The 24,962-nt window shown below is 36.4% G+C and overlaps 5 protein-coding genes across 7 annotated transcripts; 3 read left to right on the top strand and 2 right to left on the bottom strand.

Moving 5' to 3' along the window:
- The first annotated feature begins 383 nt into the window (after positions 1 to 383).
- LOC120188936 (WD repeat-containing protein 44-like) lies at positions 384 to 5,566 on the top strand. Of its 2 annotated transcripts, XM_039192309.1 has the most exons (9): positions 384 to 684; positions 919 to 2,187; positions 2,274 to 2,364; positions 2,513 to 2,670; positions 2,753 to 2,804; positions 3,517 to 3,596; positions 3,710 to 3,803; positions 4,048 to 4,916; positions 5,080 to 5,566. In XM_039192309.1, the coding sequence occupies exons 2-8, from the start codon at positions 1,714 to 1,716 to the stop codon at positions 4,659 to 4,661; spliced, it is 1,563 nt and encodes a 520-aa protein (XP_039048240.1). In that variant the 5' UTR covers positions 384 to 684; positions 919 to 1,713; the 3' UTR covers positions 4,662 to 4,916; positions 5,080 to 5,566. The 2 variants fall into 2 exon arrangements, with proteins under 2 accessions (XP_039048240.1, XP_039048241.1); XM_039192310.1 differs by lacking the exon at positions 5,080 to 5,566 and having other exon boundaries at positions 3,710 to 3,787; positions 4,048 to 4,227.
- A 1,004-nt stretch (positions 5,567 to 6,570) lies between these two features.
- Positions 6,571 to 8,199, top strand: LOC120188937 (pyridoxine/pyridoxamine 5'-phosphate oxidase 2). The gene is made up of 7 exons (XM_039192311.1): positions 6,571 to 6,688; positions 6,781 to 6,830; positions 6,907 to 6,964; positions 7,062 to 7,094; positions 7,235 to 7,330; positions 7,655 to 7,825; positions 7,960 to 8,199. The coding sequence occupies exons 1-7, from the start codon at positions 6,599 to 6,601 to the stop codon at positions 8,059 to 8,061; spliced, it is 600 nt and encodes a 199-aa protein (XP_039048242.1). The 5' UTR covers positions 6,571 to 6,598; the 3' UTR covers positions 8,062 to 8,199.
- A 3,347-nt stretch (positions 8,200 to 11,546) lies between these two features.
- LOC120188766 (protein KINESIN LIGHT CHAIN-RELATED 1-like) lies at positions 11,547 to 14,331 on the top strand. The gene is made up of 3 exons (XM_039192167.1): positions 11,547 to 12,106; positions 12,818 to 13,726; positions 13,915 to 14,331. The coding sequence occupies exons 1-3, from the start codon at positions 11,547 to 11,549 to the stop codon at positions 14,141 to 14,143; spliced, it is 1,698 nt and encodes a 565-aa protein (XP_039048098.1). The 3' UTR covers positions 14,144 to 14,331.
- A 1,010-nt stretch (positions 14,332 to 15,341) lies between these two features.
- Positions 15,342 to 16,510, bottom strand: LOC120188774 (uncharacterized protein At4g00950-like). 2 transcript variants are annotated; one of them, XM_039192173.1, is made up of 2 exons: positions 15,771 to 16,510; positions 15,342 to 15,558 (listed from the first exon to the last, which is right to left on the bottom strand). In XM_039192173.1, the coding sequence occupies exons 1-2, from the start codon at positions 16,398 to 16,400 to the stop codon at positions 15,484 to 15,486; spliced, it is 705 nt and encodes a 234-aa protein (XP_039048104.1). In that variant the 5' UTR covers positions 16,401 to 16,510; the 3' UTR covers positions 15,342 to 15,483. The 2 variants fall into 2 exon arrangements, with proteins under 2 accessions (XP_039048104.1, XP_039048105.1); XM_039192174.1 differs by having other exon boundaries at positions 15,342 to 15,546.
- A 947-nt stretch (positions 16,511 to 17,457) lies between these two features.
- On the bottom strand, positions 17,458 to 21,362 carry LOC120188777 (auxin response factor 9-like). Its single transcript, XM_039192178.1, has 14 exons — positions 21,293 to 21,362; positions 20,896 to 21,011; positions 20,630 to 20,725; positions 20,472 to 20,528; positions 20,047 to 20,199; positions 19,878 to 19,962; positions 19,668 to 19,758; positions 19,418 to 19,582; positions 19,208 to 19,321; positions 19,045 to 19,117; positions 18,808 to 18,955; positions 18,090 to 18,721; positions 17,815 to 18,002; positions 17,458 to 17,725 (listed from the first exon to the last, which is right to left on the bottom strand). The coding sequence occupies exons 1-14, from the start codon at positions 21,345 to 21,347 to the stop codon at positions 17,590 to 17,592; spliced, it is 2,109 nt and encodes a 702-aa protein (XP_039048109.1). The 5' UTR covers positions 21,348 to 21,362; the 3' UTR covers positions 17,458 to 17,589.
- Between the last annotated feature and the right edge of the window lie 3,600 nt (positions 21,363 to 24,962).

Below are 24,962 nucleotides of genomic sequence, written 5' to 3'. Positions count from 1 at the left end.
AAGACGATTTTGGAAATTATTATTTAAATAATTTACTTTTTAATTAATTTATTGACATCTATATTTTCTTCAAATTTCCCTAAATTACCACGAGAATTATTAATTGCTTCAATAGCACGTGCCACACGTGTATAGTTCAAACTATTTTTAAAAAAATCTGAAAATAGAATCCATGCAAAAAGATTTGTTCAATTTAATATAACATTCAAATTTCAAAACGGAAACTCATACAATAATTAAAATATATGAAGTCAAATCAAACTTTTTTAAATTTTATTATTTTATAATCATGTTAAAATATAATATTTTTTCAACAAAAAAATATATAGTATTTTACAAAGTAATGAACAATATTCGGCTAGTTTACTTAATTTTGTAACTAAAACAGTAAAAAAAAAAAGGGGGGAAATGGCGGTAACGAAGACTGAGCAGTTGAAATAGTGGCCAGCGAGGCAACATTGCTCGCCTCTCCAAACCTCGTTTATCGGGCCACAGTCCATCCGTTTTCGCTTCTCTCGAGAATTTCTTTTTTTTTCCCCCACTTTTTACTTTGTCCTCTCCGTTGAGGAGAAGAGAGAGAAGGAACTGGAAATCCCCATGGTTGAAACTGGAAGGTGTCGAGTTGTTGATGAGATATGATTAAGCGTTATCTTGGGTTTGACGGTGTTTTCATCAAAAACCCAGGTACCAATCCCCTCGTAACTTTTTTTCTCTATCAATCTCAATTGGTTTGTTTCATTTTGCACTGATTTGCTCGTCAACAATTGTTTTTAGATTTTAGTTTTGGCTTAAAGATGTTCGCCATTATGTTATCTTATAATTTTCGGGATTTTAATTGGGATATGGGTTTTATTATAGTTTTATGACGATTTTTTTGTCTTGGGTTTTTAATGTTTTGTTTCTCATATATTGTTGTAGGGAATTTAGAACATTGCCCAGGGATTTTTTGAGAAGGCAGTTTTTGGTGGGGAGGGTGTGTTTTCATGGGTTGAACTGTGCGGCTTAATGATGGGGAGTTTGAGTGAAGAGGAAGATCAATTTTTTTACACCCGTGAAGACATCACCTCTGTTTCTGATTTTGGATCCGATTGCTCCGATAGTTCTGATCCCGAGCATGCTGCACCAGCTAATTCTGTGCCGACTAACTTCGGAGTTGAAGTTTGGATTGAAAACTTCGGCAGCATTCGTGGACGACGTAATAAATTTCTAAAATGGATGGGTTTAAGTGGAGATCAGACTCTCAGGGAAAGCCACGCTAACATGAGCTGTGATGAAATTGAAGTGGAGATTGATAGAATTACGGAGGATATTGAAGCGTTTTTAGGATCATCAGTTTTTGATGATGGTATTTCATTAAGTCAGCCTTCCGTGTCTTGTTGGTCAAGTGATGTCAGGGAGTTGTTAGATGAGGCGTTTGATGATAACTTCGTGTGTAGAATTAAGAATTTGGATGATGGGACAGAGTTCATTGTGGATGAACTTAGTCAAGATGGTATGTTCAAGGGATTGAGGGAAGTAGGTTCTAACAATTTGCTTACCATTGATGAGTTTGAAAGGAAGATTGGCTTATTCCCCCTAGTTCAAAAAGCCATGTGTCGGGAGGTCAAAAAAATTTCCAATTTAGGGCTTGAAAGAAAGCGGAGAAGAAAATGATGGCTTAAGCGATTAGATGCTGTTGCTTGCATTGCTGATAGGAAGTTTGAATCTCCTCAAATGATATTCAACAATTGTTATCCAAATACGGAGGCGGGGTTTCAAATGGTTCTAGTTAGATCTTACAAGAAGCGGTCAAAGGAATTCTCAGCACTTTACATGATACAAGATATCCAAGCACATGAGGGGGCCATCTTAATGATGAAATTTAGCCCTGATGGTCAGTTCCTAGCAAGTGCGGGTGAAGACAGTGTTGTGCGTGTGTGGCAAGTTGTGGAGTCTGAAAGATCAGGGAATTCTGATATTCATGATGTGAATCATTCATATGTCTACTTCCAAGTAAATAGTTTTTCTGAGCTAGTTCCTGTACATGCGGACCAAGAGAAAAAAGAAAAATCAACAGGTGTGAAGGAAAATTCAGACTCGATCTGTGTCATTTTCCCTCAGAAAGTTTTCCAAATCTTTGATAAACCTATCCATGAGTTCCGTGGGCATTGTGGTGAGGTCCTGGACCTCTCCTGGTCAAAGAATAAGGTTACTAATTGCTCTGAAATTTGAAACAACTTGCTATTATTTGCTAGAATTATTTGGGTATGTAATTGAGGTTTGTGTATTTGCAGCATATTGCATCATCCTCAGTTGATAAGACAGTTCGCCTGTGTCAAGTCGGATATGACAAATTCCAAAAAGTATTTTTCCACAATAATTATGGTAATAAAGTTTAATCTGTGCTCGAGTTTTTATTCTGCCTTATTTTTTTGTTATAGAAATGTCTGATAAGGTGCGCAATTACCTTTGGCATTTTAATTTGTGCCATTATAATTGTTATATATTATGATCTTATTTCTCTGTGATGCAGTAACATGCGTTCAGTTTAATCCAGTGGATGATGATTACTTCATAAGTGGTTCCATAGATGGGAAAGTGCGTATCTGGGCAATTCCTGGTTGTCAAGTTGTTGATTGGATTGATGTGACAGATATTGTTACAGCGGTGTGTTACCGCCCCGATGGAAAGGTTTGATGGAGTTCTTCTTAATCATTTTATTTACCAATCAGGTTTTAGGATTTTCAGTTCATTATTTTTTCCCCTTCTACAGGGTGCAGTTATTGGCTCAATGAATGGCAATTGCCGCTTCTATGATGCCTCAGGTATATATTTGATTTCCAGGTTTTTTTTTTGAAATTTTGTTTTATTGCTACTTTAAAAAAATATTTGTTTTTTTTCTTTGTCAACATCTCTGGTAATGGAATTCTAGGATCTTGAGACTTCTACTCTTTGTTTAGAAGTTTATTGGACTACATCATATTCTTCTCAAGTTTGATTAGTTTCAACTTTCCATACATTAAAATAGAATGTTGTGAGGATATCAATTAAAATATTTCCTGCCTGTGGGAAATCAAAAACTTCAATATGTAACTTTTGTTGTTGAACGATCTACCTTGTCTAGAAACCTTATAAGTTTAGACGGCCTACAAAGACCACAGAAAAACTTTCTGTTGTCCCTTAGTGAAATTTGGTTTTACTTTTGATGAATGAAATAACTCTGCTAAATTTGAATCACAATATTTATTAATTTCTAAAATGGATTATTACTTTTGCAATTTGAATGGCAATGTTGGAGAACTCCCTTTGTCAAATACCTTTTCTGCGTTTCAGGGGAACCTTATTCTTTCATGTTGGGTTTCTAATTTATAAAATCTGAACATAGTTGCTCTTACGATTGGCAACATTGTAGTGTTGATAGGTGATTTACACTATTTATGTTCAGCCTCTGAATGTTCTTTACCAGACCTATAATAGATGCCTTTTTGAAAGTTAATTTGTTAGGAAAACAATAACCACTCTGTTTACATGAACCAGATAACTGCCTGCAACTTAATGCTCAAATATGTATACACGGTAAGAAGAAGCAACCATGCAATAGAATAACCGGACTTCAGGTATTGACTTTGACCTCTACCATCTGTTTTTCTTCGTTCTCTTTTTGAAACATGTCTATGCCCTCAAGTAAGCTTCCAAGCATTCAAAAGTTAATAGATGGATTATCTTGTAGTTTTCTCCTGGGGACCCAGATATATTAATGGTCACTTCTTCAGATTCACAAGTTCAAATCTTCAATGGTATTGACATGGTATGCAAGTTTCGAGGTAGGTAGTTGTTTGGCTTACTTTATTTTTTTAATCAGATACTATGTTTGTGCAACTTTGGTAGCTTCGTAATTAATTAGAAATGTGGTAACGAAACATTGGGATTGAAAATAAGTGATGCAACTTGGAGATAGCAGAGATGGATCAAAATTTGAACTACCAAGTTTTTTACACCATATTATTTGATTTAAGCCTTAATTGAGATGACTTTATTAACACACTTAAGTGATCTTCTTTACTACAGGTTTGCACAATGCAAGGCCAGGGAGGCAGATATCTGCGGCATTCACCTCAGATGGAATGAGAATTGTTTCGGCGAGCGAAGATTCTAATGTCTATGTGTGGAACTATATCAAACAGGATGGGCCAGTGCCCCGCGCAAAGGACAATTGGTCTTGTGAACGTTTTTTCTCCAATAGTGCATCAGTCGCGATTCCTTGGTGTGGGATAACATGTAGAAAGTCTATTTGCCCAAATATGTCAGAAACTTCACCATCACCCAAAGATTTGTCTAGCAGATGGAGGTGTAATGAGAATACTGGGGAATTGCAATCTGAGTTGGGTGAGATCTCCGAACGCAAATTGGCATTCTCCTCATCTGAATGTTTTTCACTGGGACATGGATTTTTCTCACTGTCTTTGCCCAAGGGTACTGCAACCTGGCCAGTGGAAAAGCTTCTCCTTCCAAACTCCCTGGTTTTGTCTTCTGCAATTTGCAAATCTCAGTACAAGTTGCTTAAGACATCTTGCCAGAGTGCTCTTGGTTCTTCTCATGCATGGGGCCTCGTAATTGTAACAGCTGGATATGACGGACGAATTAGATCATTCCAAAATTATGGATTACCGATCCACAGTTAGCTTTATTGAGATGACTTTGAAATTCTTCTGTTTGATCTTGACAAAGAAATAATTACATCACTCGTATCTGAAACTTTTGTCGTCTGGATTCGGGGCTAAAAATGATTGTTGCTAGGTTGATTTCCCATTTGGGAATGATTGGATTCAAGTTATATCCACAGCGATATCAGGATTTAGTGTTGAGCAGACATATACATGCGGACTGTATCTGATGTCAAGGCACTATTTCTTTTGCAGGCCAAACAAAGTTGACAGGTCTTTAACAGTGGATTCAAATCTTAGTTCTAGTCAATATTCTTGTTCTGTACTTCAGCTCACCTAGATGTCAAGATATGGCCGGTTGAATTTAACTGGATCAAATATTCAGTTTAATGATATTATTTATTTGATTTGTTAGAAGTGCAAACCCAATTGACAGGGTCATGCCTAGGAGTCCCATTTCAAGCTGTGTATTGCTCTACAACTGGAGATGTTTTGGTGGGGTCCTTTGGAGAGACATCTTTTAGAACACAGGAGGAGAATATTATATCCAGTGGACAGGAGTTACTCCTGAAAAATCTAGTGGGGCTGGTTTTTGTCGGTGTGATTTATAGGATGCCTGGCCGTCATGGTGCGTTAACTGATTTTGGACGATTCTGGGGGCTGCTTTGCATTAGTGGAAGGTGTCATTGTCAAATGATTGGTTGGTCCATTGCCACATTCTTAGAGTGATATGGTCCAAGTCAAGCATTACGTCGTGTCGTCAACCTTGGGGAGGGCGTATTTAGTTTGCAAATCATTGGCTGTAGTCTCAACACCATGCAGTGCAAGGTAATTCTTATGTAATAAGCAATGAAGAGTCATTCATAAAGCTTTGTATTTAATTTGTTATTACCCTTGGAATCAATTTGCAAGGATTGATTATAGGAAAGAAATATGTGCATATTAGGGGATTTGCTCCTCTTGTTTCTATCCCTTCTCATTTTTGTGGGGGTGAAAAAGGATCTGATGTGTAACTTCAAGTGTACTATAGTAAGAAAATAATTTTTTAGAAGATGAGTTAGTAGGTGCCAGAATTTTAGAATACATGCAAATGCATCAGACTTGGAATTAAATGCAAAATTCAAAGTGTACTAATGGTATTGGATGGTACAAATTCAGATATTTACAGATATATGATTTTTTTTGTTCTTTGAATTGATATTATGAATTCGGATAATCTAATTACGAACAATTGTTTGTAAGGAATTTATAGGAGATGTGGATATTGATTTTTGAATATCCATTATCTGAAATCTATTTTACTTTGGATATCTATTATCTGAACTTGATTTATTTCTGTAGATAACAAAATTGAATGTAAATATTTATTATTTAAATGTTTTATTTTAAAAATGTTTCATTTTGATGTTTAAATTCATTAAATTTTTTACATTATAAAAGTAGGATAGTTAGGGGTGAGTGTTATTAGTTAGGAGTGGAGATAAGGGTTTGGTTAAGATCAAATAAATCGATTTGAGTTTTCTTTTATTCAATTTTTTTATATATATCTCAAACTCAAACTCAAACTCAAACGTTTAAAGGGAACAACATTATAGTCAATGAGTTCACTAATCAATTAAGTTAAATTAATTTGGTTAAACAATATGTTACTAAAGTGGGACAAAATGTTTCAATTTTTATTTAAAAATTATTTTTTAACTCATAAATACTCAATTTAATGCATTTTACTATATGGGTTTAATTAACTTTTTTACTCCAAAAAATAAATTTGTTTAGCTATTCATGAAGGGCCTGAATACCAAATCTAAATGAACAACGTTAACATTGGGCCCAAATACGGTCCAACAAGTGGGACAAAAATGGGACTTCACCTGGTCTTGGAAATCCATATATCCGAATGACAATACTTCACACTCGGACCTATCGCATTCGTAAAATACAAAAAGGAGAAAGGAATGGGAACGGCAACAGCACCATGGAAGCAGCTTCTTCTCAACGCTTTGGAATCCAATTCTCATCACAAGCACTCTTCCTACTTTCAATTCGTTAGCCTTTATCCTTTCTACTATTCCATTCTTCTTCTTTTGTTCGCCATCTTTTCTTATTGAGTTGTTGGTACTTTTTCTTACTGTTTTAGGCAACTGTTGGATGTAATGGAAGACCCTCCAATCGTACCATAGTTTTTAGGTACCCAATTGCAAAGTCTATTGAAATTCTAATTTTGTATGTTTGGAATTCTAAGTGTTTTTGGTTAAATTTACAGAGGATTTCAAGAAAACAACGACAAGCTCCATATCAACACCGATAACAGGACTCAAAAGGTTTCTTCATATTTAATCTTCCTTTCATGATTGTTTCCATTATTTTCCTATTGAATATTCTTTGAAACGGGCATCAAACCGTTTGTTACTTTTGCAGATAGAAGAGCTGAAGCATTGCCCTTTTGCAGAGGTAATTTTTATTTGAGGTATACCCCCCTCGTTATTTTCAATTATCTGTTTTTATTGTGCATTTTACTTAGGGTGTACTGTTGAAATTTTCTTTTATTAATCTTTTGTAATTTTCCCCTTATTGATTGTGTAATTCTGCAGATATGTTGGTACTTTACTGATTCATGGGAGCAGTTTCGGATCAGTGGAAGAGTTGATGTTATCGATGGTTCCAATCCTGACACCCTCAAACTTCAGGTTAGGCAAGAATATACCACCATTTGAGTGCATGAGCAACATGATAAGAACTTATTTTAATTGCTGATATTAACGTCTTAGGATTAGAGTTTTTTTGAAGCTACCAGAAAGCCTTTATTGAACTGATGATGGTGCCAAAGGCCCATAGTCATAATTATTATTGTAGAACATAATTACCAAATGTATTTCCTCGTTATAGAATCGTATTCGTATTTATTTTTTCTGTTTAGTCTATAAGCTATATCACAATTTATTTGTCACAAAAAGTTAAATTTATAATTATATCCCCTTGAAAAAAACTTAAGCAGGCTGTAACTTATGCAGCAAAGGGAGAAATCTTGGTTTGCTAGTTCTATCAAATCAAGGATACAATACTTGGGACCTCATCCTGGTCTGTCGCTCATAACTGAACACCAAAGTGAGGAGGAAGCTCATTTTGATCCTTCGATTGGCCCAGTTGCTGCATTTTGTCTGCTGGTTTTAGATCCTGATCAGGTCACTTATTGTCTTAACTTACAGTTCCTTTCTAAAAAAGTCCTAGATAGAAATGAGCAATGAACCGGGTGCTATATCTACTGCTTCATTTTGATTAATTGTATTTAAATTTAAGAAATTATAATAATTTGCAGGTTGATTATTTGGATTTGAAGAATAATCAGAGGCTTAAGTTTATATCCAAACTTGAAACAAATGGAGTTAAAAGCTGGAGTTCAGAGAGAATCAACCCATGATATTGTTTTCAGTTTCTAAAACCATAATGTGGACATACATTGGCATCTTCTAAACTTATCCGTTGTGTAGGGTACAGGTTGATGTTAAAGAACCATATTAGACTGTTGCATGGATTAATTTAATTTTCCCTCCTACAATGGATTTTTTTTTGGTGAATGAAGGGAAAACTATCAACTATATCCGACTATATCAACGCAGCATCTTCCTGTAGCAACCTTGCCATTGTCGGTGGTGGGTATTGGAGATAATGCACTTCTAAGTCGGCTGGGATCGCTAATTTTGCCAGGGCATCAGCCACTTTATTACTTCTGTGAGGGACATGTTGGATCCTTATTGTCCAAGCTCTTTTCCTTAGCTCTCGGATGTGTAGATTGATTGTATACATACCATGTTGGTTATCCTTATTATTCAACATTCGGACAGCATCCAGACTGTCCAATTCTACTTGGATATTAGATTCCATGAATAAATATATTTTCTTCTCGAGAACCCTTTCAGAAAGGACAGTTATAGGTCATGTAATAAGGCTCATGACTATAATCGATTTTTATTGTTTGTTATCGAGCTTCAGCACATTTCTAGTCACATATTGTTGTATCTTCGGATATATATAGGTCCCTGAAACCGTGCATCTCTCGAAAAGATTATACATGGTCTTTGGCAGATTTCAAGAGTAAAAATTAATTGATAATTGACTACATTAGTTGGGTCTATCCATCTTGCCCGTCTATAAATTTAATTATGACCTTACGTGTGCCATGAACATTAAAGATAACAATAATTTTTTTAGTTCCCTTACCTTATAAAGATAAAATACTCAAATTCGATCAACAACAAAATAACAATTGAGTGCAATTCTCCATTCAAATCATAAAGGATGAATTATTAACGGTAGAACAAATTCCTATAGACCATAACAATTATTCCACCCAAATTTCCATCTTCTGCCAAATCTAATCTAGTCGTCAAGGAAACCCCCCTATCTGCAGTAAAACACCTGGCTTGTTAGTTGTTTTGCTCAGGAACAGATATCTAGAAATTCCTACGTTAAAGAAAACTGATGCCGATGTAACAAAATTCTGGAATTCAATGCAAAAATCCGGCTATCGGGTGCCTTTGCGGAGCTTCCAAAGACAATCACAATCTCCAACTCTTACTCCAATAGGCATGCAGCGTCAGGGGATAAAAAATTGTAACCAACCTCTGTAACTCCCATGCTGCCTCGTTTTATTAACAAAGAAAATCAAGAGTGCGAACACTTGGTTTGGTTTCTATTCCTTTGGCAATTCAAGAAGCAAAAATCATGGCAACAGGATGTCTGGGTTTTCCCGTGAGGAAACGAACCAAAGTTGAGTTTCCAAGAAGTAAGATCCTGAAGGAGAAACGAGCTAAGCTGTGGATAATTAAGCGTTGTGTGTTGATGCTGCTTTGCTGGCGAGACCCCAAGGATAAATAAATACCTTTCCTATGATTCAGTACCTCAAACTCAACTTGGCCTTTCTATGTAATTGTAATTTATATCAAAATGCTTTCCCTTACTCACCTTAGTCTCCGTAGAATTTTCTTTTTCTGCATTCTTCTATTTTTTTATCCCTTTTTCCTAGTTAAGGCCGAAGATGCAAGTTTTGTATGTTTGGAATTCTACGTGTTTTTAAGGTCTCGGGTGGCCCTCGATCCTCTGGCAGGATAGGATCTATTCGCTTTTATAACGCTACGTGATAACTATTACTAAGAGGGCTCATGGTGGCGACTACCAATAAGTGGTTTAGGGTCATTACTTAATTTACTCTAGTATGTTCACGTGTTATCTACAATAACTACTTATCTGATGGTAAAATGACACAGTAGCTATTGATTATGAGTCGTTGTCCCATCCATTAACTACCAGGGTAAAGGCTTACCATTTGAAATCTTGTTACAGTGACAGATTCCAGATGAGTTTGGTGTGGATGATCAATGACGTTCAACTTCAACTGTCATATGATTGATCTCCACTCATTATTTATCATTTTTATACCCCAAAAAAAACTTAATATCTCAGTTATCCTCAATCAAGTGAAAACAAAGGAAGGTCAAGTGTTATGGCACAACTGACAGCAAATAATGTGGCACAACTACCTTCCTACCTACTCTCACCAAACACTAGTAGCCACCGGCGGTGAAATGAAAGACAAACCCCCCTTTTTCTTTATTTCTTCCTTACGAACCAAGTCATAATCATGAGTAAACAAGAAGACTCTTATCACTCATGAACCTGTAACTCTCTCTTGTTGTATCTCTTTTTTAAAGTACACATTCTCTGAAGATCCCTCTAAAGTGGAGATGATGACGTTACACACCGTATAAAGGCGGGATGGCTAAAGTGGAGGGCCGCTACTGGAGTTCTGTGTGACAAGAAGGTCCCTCTAAAACTTAAGGGAAAATTTTATAGAATGGCAATAAGACCAGCGCTGTTGTATGGATCAGAATGTTGGGCAACCAAGAAGGATCACGTAAGGAGGATTGAGGCCGCAGAAATGAGAATGCTTCGATGGACATGTGGTAAGACTCTGAGGGATATGACGACAAACTCTGCTATTAGGATGTCCTTGGGGGTGGTGTCTGTTTCCGAAAAATTGAGGGAGGGAAGACTACGGTGGTTTGGGCATGTCCTTAGGCGACTACCGTCGGATGCGGTAAGGAGGGTAGAGTCGATTACAGTCGACGGTGCCAGAAGGAAAGGACGACCAAGGCGAAAGTGGGAAGACTGCTTGAGATCTGATTTGAGGGATTTAGCCCTTACCGAAGACATGACCTCTGATAGGAAAATATGGAGGCTAAAGACTAGGGTAGTCGAGTAGTGTGGGTCACATCTATAGGGTGTATCATCTCTGTCTTCTTTTAATGTCTTTGTAGTATTTTCCATGACTTATACTTTTTATACGTTTCTGTTATTGGTATTTATGAAGGATTAGAACTGGGCTTGCTAACGTTGACTTCTGTGTATCATTCTCTTCATGTTTCCTCTTTTAAATTTAGCCGGATCTTATCTTATGTTTATGTCTATATGCAGAGATTCTTTCGCAGGGATAATTATGCAGGGATTAATTCCTGTTACAGACGCACATATGATTTTAATGACTGCATATGAATACTGTTTAGCTATGTATTTATGTATTTATTTATACATGCATTGCATTTTATCTAAATTTTTAATTTTCTGACTGCCGGAGGTCTTCCACGGAAGTTACTCTCAACCTGGCGTTGGGGGTAGCCTACTACCCTACCTCCCCTTACCCCATACATATGGGAATTGGGTTTTGTTGTTGTTGTTGTTGTATTCTCTGAAGATCGTATCATGAGGCGTTCCCTCCAAGCAACCCTCCACCACCATCAACATTAATCATTTCCTTCACCTTCACCTTCACTTCATCTTCCCTTCCTTTTTCTTTCTCTATCTTTTTAAATCCCACGTACTGCTTATTTCCAAACCAACAGTTTTCTGATGCCTGCTCTGGTTTCCGTTAAAACTCCAACCAACGCGACGCCGTTGGGAGTTCTCCTAGCCGCTACTGAAAATGGCAGTTCCAGGCGAACTCCATCACCTTCCGTTTCACGTACCAAGCCAACGAAAAGAACCCCGGATAAACTCGGCATCGATGAGTCGTCTCTGGAAAACCCGGATCTGGGTCCTTTTCTCCTCAAGCTCGCTCGAGACACGATCGCTTCCGGGGATAACCCGAATAAGGCTTTGGATTACGCTATCCGAGCCTCGAAATCATTCGAAAGGTGTTCGGGTCCAGGGGTGGAGCTTGCGATGAGCTTGCACGTGGTGGCGGCGATTTATAGTAGCTTGGGGAGGTTTGAGGAAGCGGTTTCGGTTTTGGAGCGGTCGATTGAAGTGACGGATGATGCACTGGCAAGGTTTTCTGGGTGTATGCAGTTAGGGGACACGTATTCGATGATGGGTCGATTGGACCGGTCCATTCACTGCTATGAATCCGGATTGAGGATCCAGATTGAAGCTCTCGGGGATTCGGATCCTAGATTTGCTGAGACTTGCAGGTAAAGTAACTCTTGTTGGTGAGTTGCGACATGCATGTTTGCCTTTTGGAGGGTTTTGAATATTATTAATTTCTAATAATTTTAATAATAATCAGGATAAACTATATCATCACTGAATTTTAGGCGATGCATTATTTTTATTATTAAGCTTTTAATTTCTTTAATTATATTAATAGTATAATGGCGTGAATAGATTGGTTTGTCCTTGTAATGATATAGACACAATGTTGTTTTGGTGATGACTACATGTACCAAAAATAACATGTTTTAGTCATTAAATTTTAAGGATATATTGATTATTTCATTAAATTTTAGAACACTTTACTTTTTGGTATTGTACTTCTTCGGCTGGTACTCCCGTCAATCCTCGTAAGTCATTGATCGTCTATTGTGATAAGATTGGTATTAAAATATTCACTTTTCACTATTCTTTCTAAGATTGATTTTAAGTGGGTATCTAAAATTCAGTGGTATCTAGTGTAATTTATCCTTTAAAATGTCAAGGAAGAATTGTTAAATGCTTAAACCGGTAAAGCAATTAGGTGTAATTATTTTGTTTCTTTGAACGAAGTTAGCTACAATTTGTTGCTTGTGGATTCCAATTGAAGATTAATTAAGCACCATATTCCCAACCTATAGCTTACTAGCTTATGCTTTCTTCATAACTAAATATGGTGTTAAAATTAAGCATAGTTGCATTGAAAATGGCAGGTATTTAGCTGAGGCCCATGTTCAAGCTATGCAACTTGACGAGGCAGAAAAGCTCTGCAAGAAGACCCTTGAAATCCACAAGGAGCACAGTGCACCAGCTTCCCTTGAAGAAGCAGCTGACCGCAGGCTTATGGCTCTTGTATGTGAGGCCAAGGGAGACTATGATTCTGCCCTCGAGCACCTTGTCCTCGCTAGCATGTCCATGATTGCTAATGGTCAAGAAAACGAAGTGGCCGCTATCGATGTTAGCATCGGCAACATTTATCTCTCCATCTGCAGATTTGACGAGGCAATCTTTGCCTATCAGAAGGCACTTACGGTATTCAAGTCCACAAAAGGAGAAAGCCACCCTTCTGTGGCATCCGTCTTTGTTCGGCTTGCCGATCTTTACTACAAGACCGGCAAGCTAAGGGAATCCAAATCTTATTGTGAGAATGCCTTGAGGATATATGCAAAGCCTGTCCCCGGAACTACATCAGAGGAGATTGCCAGTGGGTTGACTGAAGTCTCAGCCATCTATGAAGCTTTGGAAGAGACTGAAGAGGCTTTGAGGCTCCTTCAGAAGGCAGTCAAGTTCCTTGAAGACACCCCTGGAAACAGAAGCACGATTGCAGGAATCGAAGCACAGATGGGCGTGATGTTCTACATGGTCGGGAGGTATGGGGATGCTCGAATCTCTTTCGAGAATTCCGTGGCAAAGCTCCGTGCTAGTGGGGAGAATAAATCAGCTTTCTTTGGAATTTTATTGAACCAGATGGGACTAGCAAGTGTGCAACTCTACAGAATAGATGAGGCCGTCGAGTTATTCGAAGAGGCAAGAAAGATATTGGAACAGGAATGCGGCCCTTGTCACTTAGAGACTCTTGGAGTTTATAGCAACCTTGCTGCCACCTACGATGCCATTGGAAGGTAAGCATAATATTCAATATTCATTCCGTGTTCTTGTTCAAATCATTGTGCTCAATGTATTTAGCTTAACTGCTCTGGTGACTGGTTACATAGGCAAATTAGTGATATTGAAATATTGTTAAAAAACCTTAATTAATGACAATTGAAATATTGGAGTCCATTGAACATGGGAATTTTGTTAAACGAAGGGTGGAAGATGCAATTGAGATATTGGAGTACATCCTTAAAATGAGAGAAGAAAAGCATGGAACAGCCAATCCAGAGGTCGACGATGAAAGGAAAAGGCTAGCCGAGCTCCTGAAAGAAGCCGGAAGGACTCAGAACAGAAAGGTGAAATCACTTGAAAATCTTCTTGATGCCAGAGGCACAAAGAAGGAGAGTGCAAAGAGGTGGTCAACTTTTGGTTTTAGGTCTTGACTGAACCAAGCAAGCAAGCACAAGACTTGCTCTTTATACTCTGCACTTTGTTATAATTAACATTGAAACAGTTACATCCCCCCTCAAATATATGGACCCTTCGTGCATATATATGTTCCAATATTTTTCCCCTTTTTTATTGCTAAACTTTTCATTGTGGATTCAAATATGGATTGGAATTGGATGAATGAGTTGTAATTTTCCATCGCCATGGTTTCCTCGATCTAGATGGGTGGACTACGTCGAGCAAGATTCTTGCACTGCAGGGAAGATTATGAGATCGTTAGAGTTTGTATTTTTGTAAGGGATTCAAGGCAAAAGCAAGAAAAGTTGAGTGTGGAAAGTCTTATGGATTTCTGAAAATAAAATTAGAAGATAAAAAATTTAAAATGAAGAAAAATAGGAAGATAAAATATACTTTATTGATGTAAAATTCAGACGAACTTTACTAGTGATATTATTGACATTGTTTAAAATTAATTAAATAATGTAATGTTATTTTTGAGGTGAAGTATTTGGAGAAATTAAGACGAACTCAATAACGGAAATAATTGATTCAAAGAAATTCTGAATCAATTATCGGCCTATGCGGAGAAGGAGAAACAAAATTCTATATGTGGCTGCTGGAATTCGAGCCCAGGTCGCCACGGCCACAACGTGGAATTCTCACCACTAAACTACAGCCACTAGTTGATTAAACATTCGTTTAATATCATTCATAACGAGTATCACAAAAAACTGTTGTACGTTAGATGTTCAGATCGGCTTCTTTCGGAAAATACAATTTGTATACAATATTTATTCTAGTTTTTTAAAATAAAAAACAAATTTAAAACTATTATAAAACTGAAATGAATTTAACGAGTCCATATTGGTTCGATTGAACTAATAATCGATATACAATATAGGTTTTGTTTGATAAATCCATGAATGAAATGCGAAGCATGTTGAGTGTGTATAACATTGTAGAGTTTGTGTCTTAATTTCTGCAAGGTTGACAAAAGATGGGATTGTTGGTTTTTATTCACGAATGCATGAACTTACTACACCAGCATGCAACAGATTAAAAACTCATTGTTGCTGTAAAACGTTAAATTCTTACCACTAAACTGCAATTGAATACATTTGCTAATATTTACATATCCATGCCCACAAAACCTTGGTTTCTTTTTTTCTCAACCAAAATCAAGAACCTTAGTTGAATACAAACAAATCCTTAGTTGCATACAGCCTTACAACCACAAGAGAAGAAACAAAATAGTAATGTGCTTTATCCTATATTTTACATTAGATTACTCATTTTCATTCACACCAACAATGTCAACTAAAAGAAAACAGGATCAACCCGCAAATCCATCCTTCTTTTCCCTCTTACTCCAAGGAACTGAAAGCCTCAAGCCTTCCTGCATAGTTGCCTGTCGTAAACAACAAGATCTACCAAATTTATGCTTAACATCCCACAAAGGCACTACTGTGTGTTGTTAGCTCTCCCATAAAAAGAGGTGAATTTTTAGTAATAATAAGCAAATTATCCCAAGGAGTGATTCAGTATTTCTGATGAAAACTATGGAAGTGAGATTGCAGTAAAGACTGAAAATTTGTAAAGAAAATGAGAATTAAAACTTACCCAGAATTTGGAGTTGGAGTGTAAGAGGCTACGAAAGCTGCCAACCCTTTTAGTTCTGATGATCTTAACACTTGTGGTACTATTGCTTTCTTCTTCGGTGCTGCATTCACTGTCTCTATCACCAGAAGATGGGAAGACATAGCTATTCCCAGTCCCCCCAACTTCTCTGCTAGCCTTGAAGGCCCTTCTTCTCAAAGAACCCAGAAACCCTTTTGCTTTGTACGTTCCTCTCTTGCTAAGAACCATGGAGCCAAGGTGCACCCTCTCGGGACTACCACTGCCACCACGAAAGGATCCATAACACGCACTTCCCATTCTGAAAGAAGAAGATGACTGAAATCTAGCACCTTCCAAGGCTGGGGTATTCCTGGCATCGTGTAGCAATCTGGGAGGCAGTTCCAGGCACTTTTGAGCCAAGTCATTGGGGTTAGAGAAGATGGTGAGTGTGGTACAAGGTTTAGGCTTTCCCGGTTCCTCTTCCCAGCGAAACGGAACAGAGGCTGAGGCGCGTAATGGTGGGGTTAACGTCCCTGATCTTTCTGGCGACTTCATGTGCGCTTGTGGTTGTGGAGATGAGAACAGCAGCAGCTTTGGTGTGTAGCTTGACTGTTTTTCTGCTTCAAATCCCATGATTTCTTACTCTGTATTCAATATCTACCGTAAAGAATGGGTGAGCTCTTTTTTTGGTCTTCCGTAAGAGAAAGAACCAAGCCTTTTAAGTCAATCTCGTCGCTCTCTTCCCCACCACCAAGCAAAGGCTAAACAAAAACTTGTACCAATCTAAACATTTGATAGGTTGAAAGTAATACTAATTTATTTAATCAGATTGACCTTAATCATAAAGCAAAAATTATTGCATTGCATATCCCCATAGAAAGTCAAGTTTAAACAGTGAAAGCACCTAAAACCAATCATCTACTTTGCACCTCTTCCGGTGACCTCAGCTTCATTCAACTGTTCATAGTTTGGGTTTAGTCAAATGAAGAAATGTGGCAGCCTGAAGAAAGTTTGGAAAACATATTGACCATTGTCAAGGCTTGGGTGGAAGCAACTAGAGTAATCATGAGCCCATAGGATTGTAGCTGGAGGCTCATTGGATGCCAATTTTGAGTGACATGACATGATCCAATGGGAGAACCATGGCACCCTTTTTCAGAAGCGTGCTTGTTTTTGGACTTTACTTGGTCATCTTCTATGGATAGAAACTTTCCCTCATTCACTTGCCAATCCAATTTCCCCACGTGAATTTCATATTCATTCCTGGTTTATGGTCACCCCAATATCATCGGCAGAATTGACATCACTCAACCCTTTTACAACTTAATTGACGACAAATAACAATGACATTTTAGAAATATTTTTTTAAGATATATATATTAATAACATAAATATTTCATATGAAATGGATATAAATAAAATTTTAAGATAAATAATGTACAACTAATATAAATAAATTTGGGACAACACTTGCATTCGTCACCGACAAAGAATGTTGATGAAGATGTTCAATAAAGACAAGCACCATAGCATTGGGCCATATCCAACAATGAACAAAGGGCAAGCTAAATGCAAACAATTATATATATAATATATTTTACAGGCTGATTATTCACCGAAACCAACCACCCAACAAAGCAAAGGTATTCTTCACAAATGACAGTCCTTCCATTTCTAAACCTACAAATGTTCTTACTTCCTACACTTTTAACATACATGAGTTTACTATTCCCTAATGCAACTTTTCATTCACTACTCTAATCAAAATAAGCAAAAACAAAATAAAACCAAATATATATGATAAGGGTTTACAAAATTTCTTTCATGTTTCAGGCCTATGATCCGAATATTGGTCTTCACCCTCCAAAGATGAAGCCGCAATTGTACATCTTGCACTAATGTTCTTCACCTCTTCACGTGAATATATGAACATCTTTCTCACCATCCTGCAAAAATCCCTACAAATAAAATAAAGGGAAAGCTTTCATTTTCTAAAACGAGTGAAAAATATTAAACAAAGCAGATGTGCTTCTTCAAAGTAACTTACACCCATGGATCATCGCCCACAAGCATCATATCACCCTCGTCGTCGGTAAAAAAAATGGACCATTTACCATGGGGGCAAAGCTCTCCATTGATATCAAACATCTTTTCCAGCTCATTAATGAGATCATCGTATCCTTTCAATACAGTTAAGTCAACAGCACGACCAACTGCAATCCCTTGCATGTGTACCTTTGGTATCCATAAATATTGATACAATCAGGAACACAAATGATGGAAAAGGAACATAAGAATAAGCAAGCAGCTACCCGTATTTACCTTGGTACAAGTTCTCATTGAAGTAGAGGCACCCTGCTTAGCCTGCATCTCCTTGGTTGAGGTCTCTGATGCAACTTGCTTCTGCTCCTTTGAAGACTTTGCTGTTTCCGGGTTCTGATCAGTGTGAGACACATCTGGAAGAGATTCTCTAACACAATTGTGACCGACCGTTGTGCTTGCTTGTTCCTTGTCCGTGGGGTCAGCTGCACTAGTGTTATCTGTCAAATTAAACCCAAACAATCGGCAACCAGTGGAAGTCTCAGATTTCCCCCCCTTCTCAACTTGTTCCTGCTTCAGGCCATGGCACAGCCCTGATTGAAAAGAAGACGCATGACCCGTGACAACAATCAGTGGTATTTTAGTTTTGTTTTTGTCACCCAATGAATCAAAAAGGTTTAGAGAGACATTCAGAAGAGGTGAATGTGGCCAGGCATTTTCAGGGCGAATCCTCGAGTTGTAACCTCCAGTACTATTGATAAGACCGTAATCAGCTTCTTTCTGCCTCATAGGCCACATAACTTGGCTTTCACTAGTTTGGACTTCCGGTGTGCTTCCTACTTGATTTAGGTCCTGAGATTTGGTTGAACCATGGCCCCAAAAGGCTGAACCGGCTGAATTTGTAGTAGTAATTTCTACAATTTAAATTAATATATCAAAGTTAATCAAGTCGGCATCCAATACTCTACTGAAAATACTTTAAAGAACAATCTTCCCACACCTGAAATTGGAATATCAACAGGCCGTTGTCTTTTGCTCTTTAAAGCTGGTTGTACAAGATTTATAGAAGCAGAAGCCACAAATGGCTCTATTTCCCATGGAGAAACTCTCTCTGGTCTTTGTATCGTTGCTGGTTCATCCCATTGAATCTAAAAGCAGAAACAGTCGGGTAGAACTACTATAAAAAACGAACAATTAAGTTAGAATTTCATATCAATAATTTAAAATTATATTTAACCTTCAAGGACCTCCATTTAGATGCTGACCAATGTGGGGAGTAATCTCCAGCTCCAACTATTGTACCCGTGAACCTGATTTTGAAAAGGAAATCACAACAGGTAAAAATGATCAGAAAAAATAAAAGATAAACATTAGAGAACTACCTACAGACACAAACATACCTTCTCTCAGGAGAGTCTTCCCCCTCGAATCTCATCTTAAAACGCATACCAACCGAAAATCCATTGTTAATGGCGTCCAAATACTTATTTACTCCTATTATGAATTGGCTCGTCCTGACAAGATCAAAGGGAAAGAAATTCAGCCCATAGGTAATTAGAATAACAAGTTAATATTGCCACCCGTTTCTACATCATGAAAGAACATTAAACCTTGGCTTGTAGTACACAACAAAGAGGGTTCGTGCCATAACAGCATGAGCAGCAGTAGCGAGAACTCCTAAATGCATGCTCTGGCTGGAAATCACAGATGAAGGCATTCTGCTCTGTGGGTGAGCAAGCCGGCGGACCCCAACCCTTAGTTCTCCATTATCACCTCTAATAAAATAAGCCTATACAATTAGAGACTACAAAAATACAGCATTGTCGCATCACCAAAAAAAAGTTGCAGAAGTCTGAGTACCTAAGAAACACAAATGTATCTCCGGCAACCAATCTCTTGGAAGTGACAAAGGTGCTCCACCCTGTCGTAAGCAAATGTCTCCGTGGTTGCCCTGATTAATTAGAATTACGAATTAAAAACAGATCAAGAAAGGAAAAACAATAGAGCTACCATTTACATTTGCCTAACAATGACATGTTAAGTAAATCTGAAATGGAAAGAAACCATTACCCCTAAATATATGCTTGAATCGCCACTCGTATCCATGAAGATCTTTGGCAGCCAACTCCTGAGTAGGGGTTGCATGATTCATATACTGTTTAAAATAAACACAGTTTAAGCCAATACCATATACTGGAAGTCTAACCAGAATTATTAACACGTAAATCAAACTTAGTACCAGAGGAGGCAGGCACTCAGCAGCATGCTTTCGGAGAACAGAGAACCCTCCATGAGTGCTCGTGTCGGATGCAGTTAAAACCTTACAAAAGGAATGAACTGTCCTCTTGGGAGCCTCAGTCAGGCAGGGATCATGACTTGTAGGTTCACTTTGCTGTAATGACAAACATAAACATATATCCAAAAACAAAATAGATAAATAAAATAATTTTCTTCAAGCCTATAAAAATATTTCATCTCTCTTCAAGTGTAATAATAATTTAGAAAATTATCCAAAGAGAGTTAAGCAAGGTATAACTACAACTAAATAACTGGATTAAATTGTATTATGTTTTCATTCACATTTCCTCATAAAATCTGTCACCCCAAAGAGTATGAAAATGGAATACTAAAAAGAAAAAATTGGATGGGACTATGTTTGCTTACATCTGCTTCAGGCTGCAAAGTGATCTGAGCATAAGCCTCATCCGTCTCTCGTTCGGCCTATTTCATTAACAAAAAAATAATTGCAATAATAAGATAATCTAGTCAAGCTTGAAAATAAAAGAAATAATAGGAAAAAAACATAATGAGAGATAGACTACCAGTAACTGGACGTGAAGAACACGACAGAGGATCTTAGAAGGAAGATTAAACAGTGGGGGTTGATTATTAAGTTCCTGATTAGTTGATGCTTCTAACTGAAGAACACATCAGAGAAAATTCAATAAAAAAATAAAGCAAAAATCTTGCAAAAACAAAGACAGGAAAAGAGAAAAGCAAATGTCGGATTTCAAAGTTTTAATCTAAATATAGATGCAATTTAACATAAGGAAGAGGCCAAGAGCAATTTCTAAAAAGAGACAATTACTTGTTCCATGTGACCCTGAGGGAAGTAAAAGACTCTCTTGTGATCCCAAGGAATCTCCACCAACGGGCCTGCGCATAACTTCCATAGCTCTTGGTATAGATCATCACCACCCGAACCTATCATACAAAAAATAAAAAGGAAATTCGAATATATATATAACTTGAGGTTATACGTTTAGTAGAGGAAAAGTGAGCAGTCAATCCGGTACATTAGGATTTTGATATACCCATCAAAGGATTTTTCATAATTAAGCTGAGTTCAAAACACCAATGTCCGTACATTAACCATATAAGAACCTAAAGAAAACTTTCGTTCTTCTAGTTTCTCAGTAGCCAAGCAGGGTCATTTTCCAGACACCCAAAAATGACAAACCCAATTTCTATAACTTAACACTGACCTGACACCGCGTGAGCAATCGAAGAACCCCATGGATTATCATCTACATTAGCCATCAAAACAAGGACGCACAGACGATGCAGAGAAAGTAAATCACTAAAGAAGAAGAAAAAAACAAGTGTTCGAGAAGCAGGCAGAGCCTACTCCATTAAACGGAAGCATAAAACAAAACCCCGGGAAGAATTGAAATAATGAAAGAAAGTAGAATATTAAAAACAAACAAAAAGAGAGGGAGAGAGGTACATGAATTCATTGTTGGTAGTTTTTTCTTTTAACGGCAACGTATCTTTTCTTTTAAATAATCTTTGGGCTGCTGCTCTCTTACAGTTACAAAACCGCTTTCTGCTTGAAACCACTTTTGTATTTGCTGGTGAAGCACGCAGTTGTAATGTAAGACGGAGGTTGTAGCTGCTTGTGTTCCTTCTCCACCGGAAAGAAAATTGAATCGGCGTTACCAAATCCCCAAAACCGCTCACTTTGTTTTATCTCTCATGTCTCTATCTTCAGCTTTCTCCTGTTTTTTTTTTTTACTACTTCTTTAAGCTTGTGTCGTAGTTGAGATTTTCGTCCTTATTTTCCCGGCCCTCACTTCATGTGATTTACTCTGCACTTCTTTTATCTCACCACTCATCACTTGCCCAATCACTTCCCCACCATAATTTCCTTTTCTTTTCCAATAATAACCATGTCTTACTAATATTTTGTAGAATATTATTAGGGGCTGTAAATTATTCAGGTTTAAATGAATAGTATTCTGTTGATATTTGTTTATTTACTTTTAAATGTAATTATGATTAGTTTGTATTTATTTGAATTTTAATATTATATTCGTATTTATTTTTTATTTTTAAAAATATTTATGTTTGAGTTGTTTATAATTCATGATCATATTTATTTAACGTTTGTGATCGTATTCGTTTATTGTTTGAGAATATATTCATTTTATAGTTTCATTTAGTATTCATGAGAATGTTAGTTTATAATTATATATGCATAAATGTTAATTAAATAAACAAAAAAAATAGAATAAATAATAAAATTAGCACTACTAATTTTTAAGTTGTTTAGGCTTTACAATTTGAACTTTAAAATTTATCTTTTATGTTCAATTAGTTTTTATGTTTACCAATATTTAAAATATAAGAAAATAAATACGGTGTGAATACATGGTAGTATTTGTTCAAAGACTTTCAACTCTTTAACAATATACGGATATATCTCTGCATAACGGTACTCGAACATGAGGCCCCAAGGGATAACAATAAATCTTCATGTTCATGAATATGAGAACTAGGCAAACAAGTTGATAAACGAGTTTGTTCGTGAACATAAAAAAACCAAACACACATATGTTCGTGTTCGTCCATTTATTAAATGAACATAAAAAAATTATTCATACTCATTTAGTTAACTTAATAAACGAATATAAATATACATTACGAATAATTCACGAGCAATTCATCGAATGTACTGTTCATTTACGTCCCCGAAATATTTTTAAAAATGTGTTTTTAATGTTTAAATGATATTATGTAAATTGTTTTTTAGTACCTAATGAAAATAAAATTACTTTTAAAAATGAAAATTATTATTTAATTAAAAACTACTACTCTTTACAAATTACCACTCCCTGAATATATATATATATATAACCAAAGTTACTCCTCATTGATAAAATTAGTGTCGGGGATTCTTGTTTGCAATATTGCATTTGATCATGTTAAATTATTATACAACTAAAATGGAAAAAAGCTAGGAGGAATCTTAGGTGGTGGAAAAGTGAATATAAGCCGTCTGAGAACGGCGGGTGTACAATTAAATGATTGCACATCACATCACTCATTATCCTTATTTATTTGACGCCCTGCCACCTCGGAAAAATGTAATGCACCTCAAAACGGAGTTATTCTTCATTTCTGGATGTATGAAATTGAGTTACCAACGCAGTCATTTTGTATGTGTGTTAAGACTTACCCATTATTATTGATTTTATGAGGTCTAGTATCCATTAATCATCGGAATGGATATACGATCTGTATCGTAATTGGGTGGTTCTCTTTTCCGTAATGCTAATTTTTTTCTCTTAAATGTATGTTGATGTAATTATTCGGAACATTATGTGATTAAGGCTTTAGCTGGTTTGTGTTTGACTTCTTTATAGATATTATTAATTTCTACGTTTAGTATTACGATTTTCTACTTTGATTGGTAATTCTCTCATGGGAGACAAATTTATTCAGAAAATAAAAATCATGAATTATTAATCATAAAAATCGTGGCAGACAACCGTGTTGGTACTGTAAAACTGGCGGCAACCTCAGGGCATGGGACCGAATCAGACGGATTCCGACCTAATCAAATCTGGTTGGGTTGACTTTTTAGATGTGATGTTCGAGTCAAGTCGGATTTAAATTTAGGTTGAAAAATATCCGCTCCAACCCAAAAAACATATACTTTTATATTTATATTTACCGATAATTATAATAATATCCTTATAAATATTATTTTTTTAATTAAATTTTTATTTTTATTGAATACAAATAATATCTTTTAATAAATATATTATTTCATATCAGATTAAATTCATATTTTATCTTAAAAAGTTGAGTCAAGATAGAATCGAGAGAATAATATATATTTTTTAGATTGAGTAGGATTGATCGAAAATCTAACCCAATCTACCCATACCTGTCCCTACATCTTATTTACTTATTTTTTGTATTATTTCTCAAATAAATATCATATGTAATAACTGATGAGAAGAGAAGCAATTTTTCTTTTGTTATTTTGATTTTGTATAGATTCTTGTAATTTCTCGGTTTGCCACTGCCGCTTCGGAGGACCCACCCAAGGCATGGTAAGCGTGTGTGGTTTCTCAATAGTTTGTCAGATTTGTTACATCCTTTCCCCCATGTCCTTTTAGGGTGAGTGTACCACAATCGCTTTTGTGTTTCTACAATTTCTTTCAATGTTGTCGACATAAAACAGAAAGTGTTGGGTACGCTCTAAGGGATGGAAGTGAGGAAGCCAACGTGGTAGGTATGGTCCACTATACACATCATTAGCGGTTCGGTCGCTCACTTACCAACGTGTCACAAGCCGACTTGTCTCGCTTCTCCGATGCAGGACATTCTGCTCCCGATTAATGTGAAATTTCACACTGCTTTGATTTATTATTATTTTTTTAATTATGAAAACCAAGAAAGAAACACAATATATATAATCAATGCATATGTTTTTCCTCCGCGTGGAAGCAACATTTGTTTTGATCCAACAAATTCATACCATCATAATTTAATAATGTTTGGGTTTATAATTTATTATTGTATAAAAATGATATTAAGATTTCAATATAGATATGCAAATGTTTGTGGTTTGAATTCAAACAATACTATATTGTTTCTAATTAAAATAAAAAAGAAAATTAAACTTACAAATGAACGTATTGAATGGTTTAAGTAGTTAAAAAGAGTGATACTTTTCCTAGAGTTCATAAGTTTAAACAACTACGTCTGAAAGATATGTGTGAATTATTAATTACTAATAAATATTTTGAACAAGTTCGGGAGTTCAAACATATACCATACTTGATTTCGTAATCATTTGTCTAACAGTATGAAACACTATATTAAAAGAGTTGTTATCATAACGTACCTATACAATATTTGATA

Source organism: Hibiscus syriacus, unplaced genomic scaffold (assembly GCF_006381635.1).
Source record: "Hibiscus syriacus cultivar Baekdansim isolate YM2019G1 unplaced genomic scaffold, ASM638163v2 tig00116951_pilon, whole genome shotgun sequence".
NCBI lineage: Eukaryota > Viridiplantae > Streptophyta > Magnoliopsida > Malvales > Malvaceae > Hibiscus > Hibiscus syriacus.
This window is presented reverse-complemented; position numbering and strand designations above follow the sequence as displayed.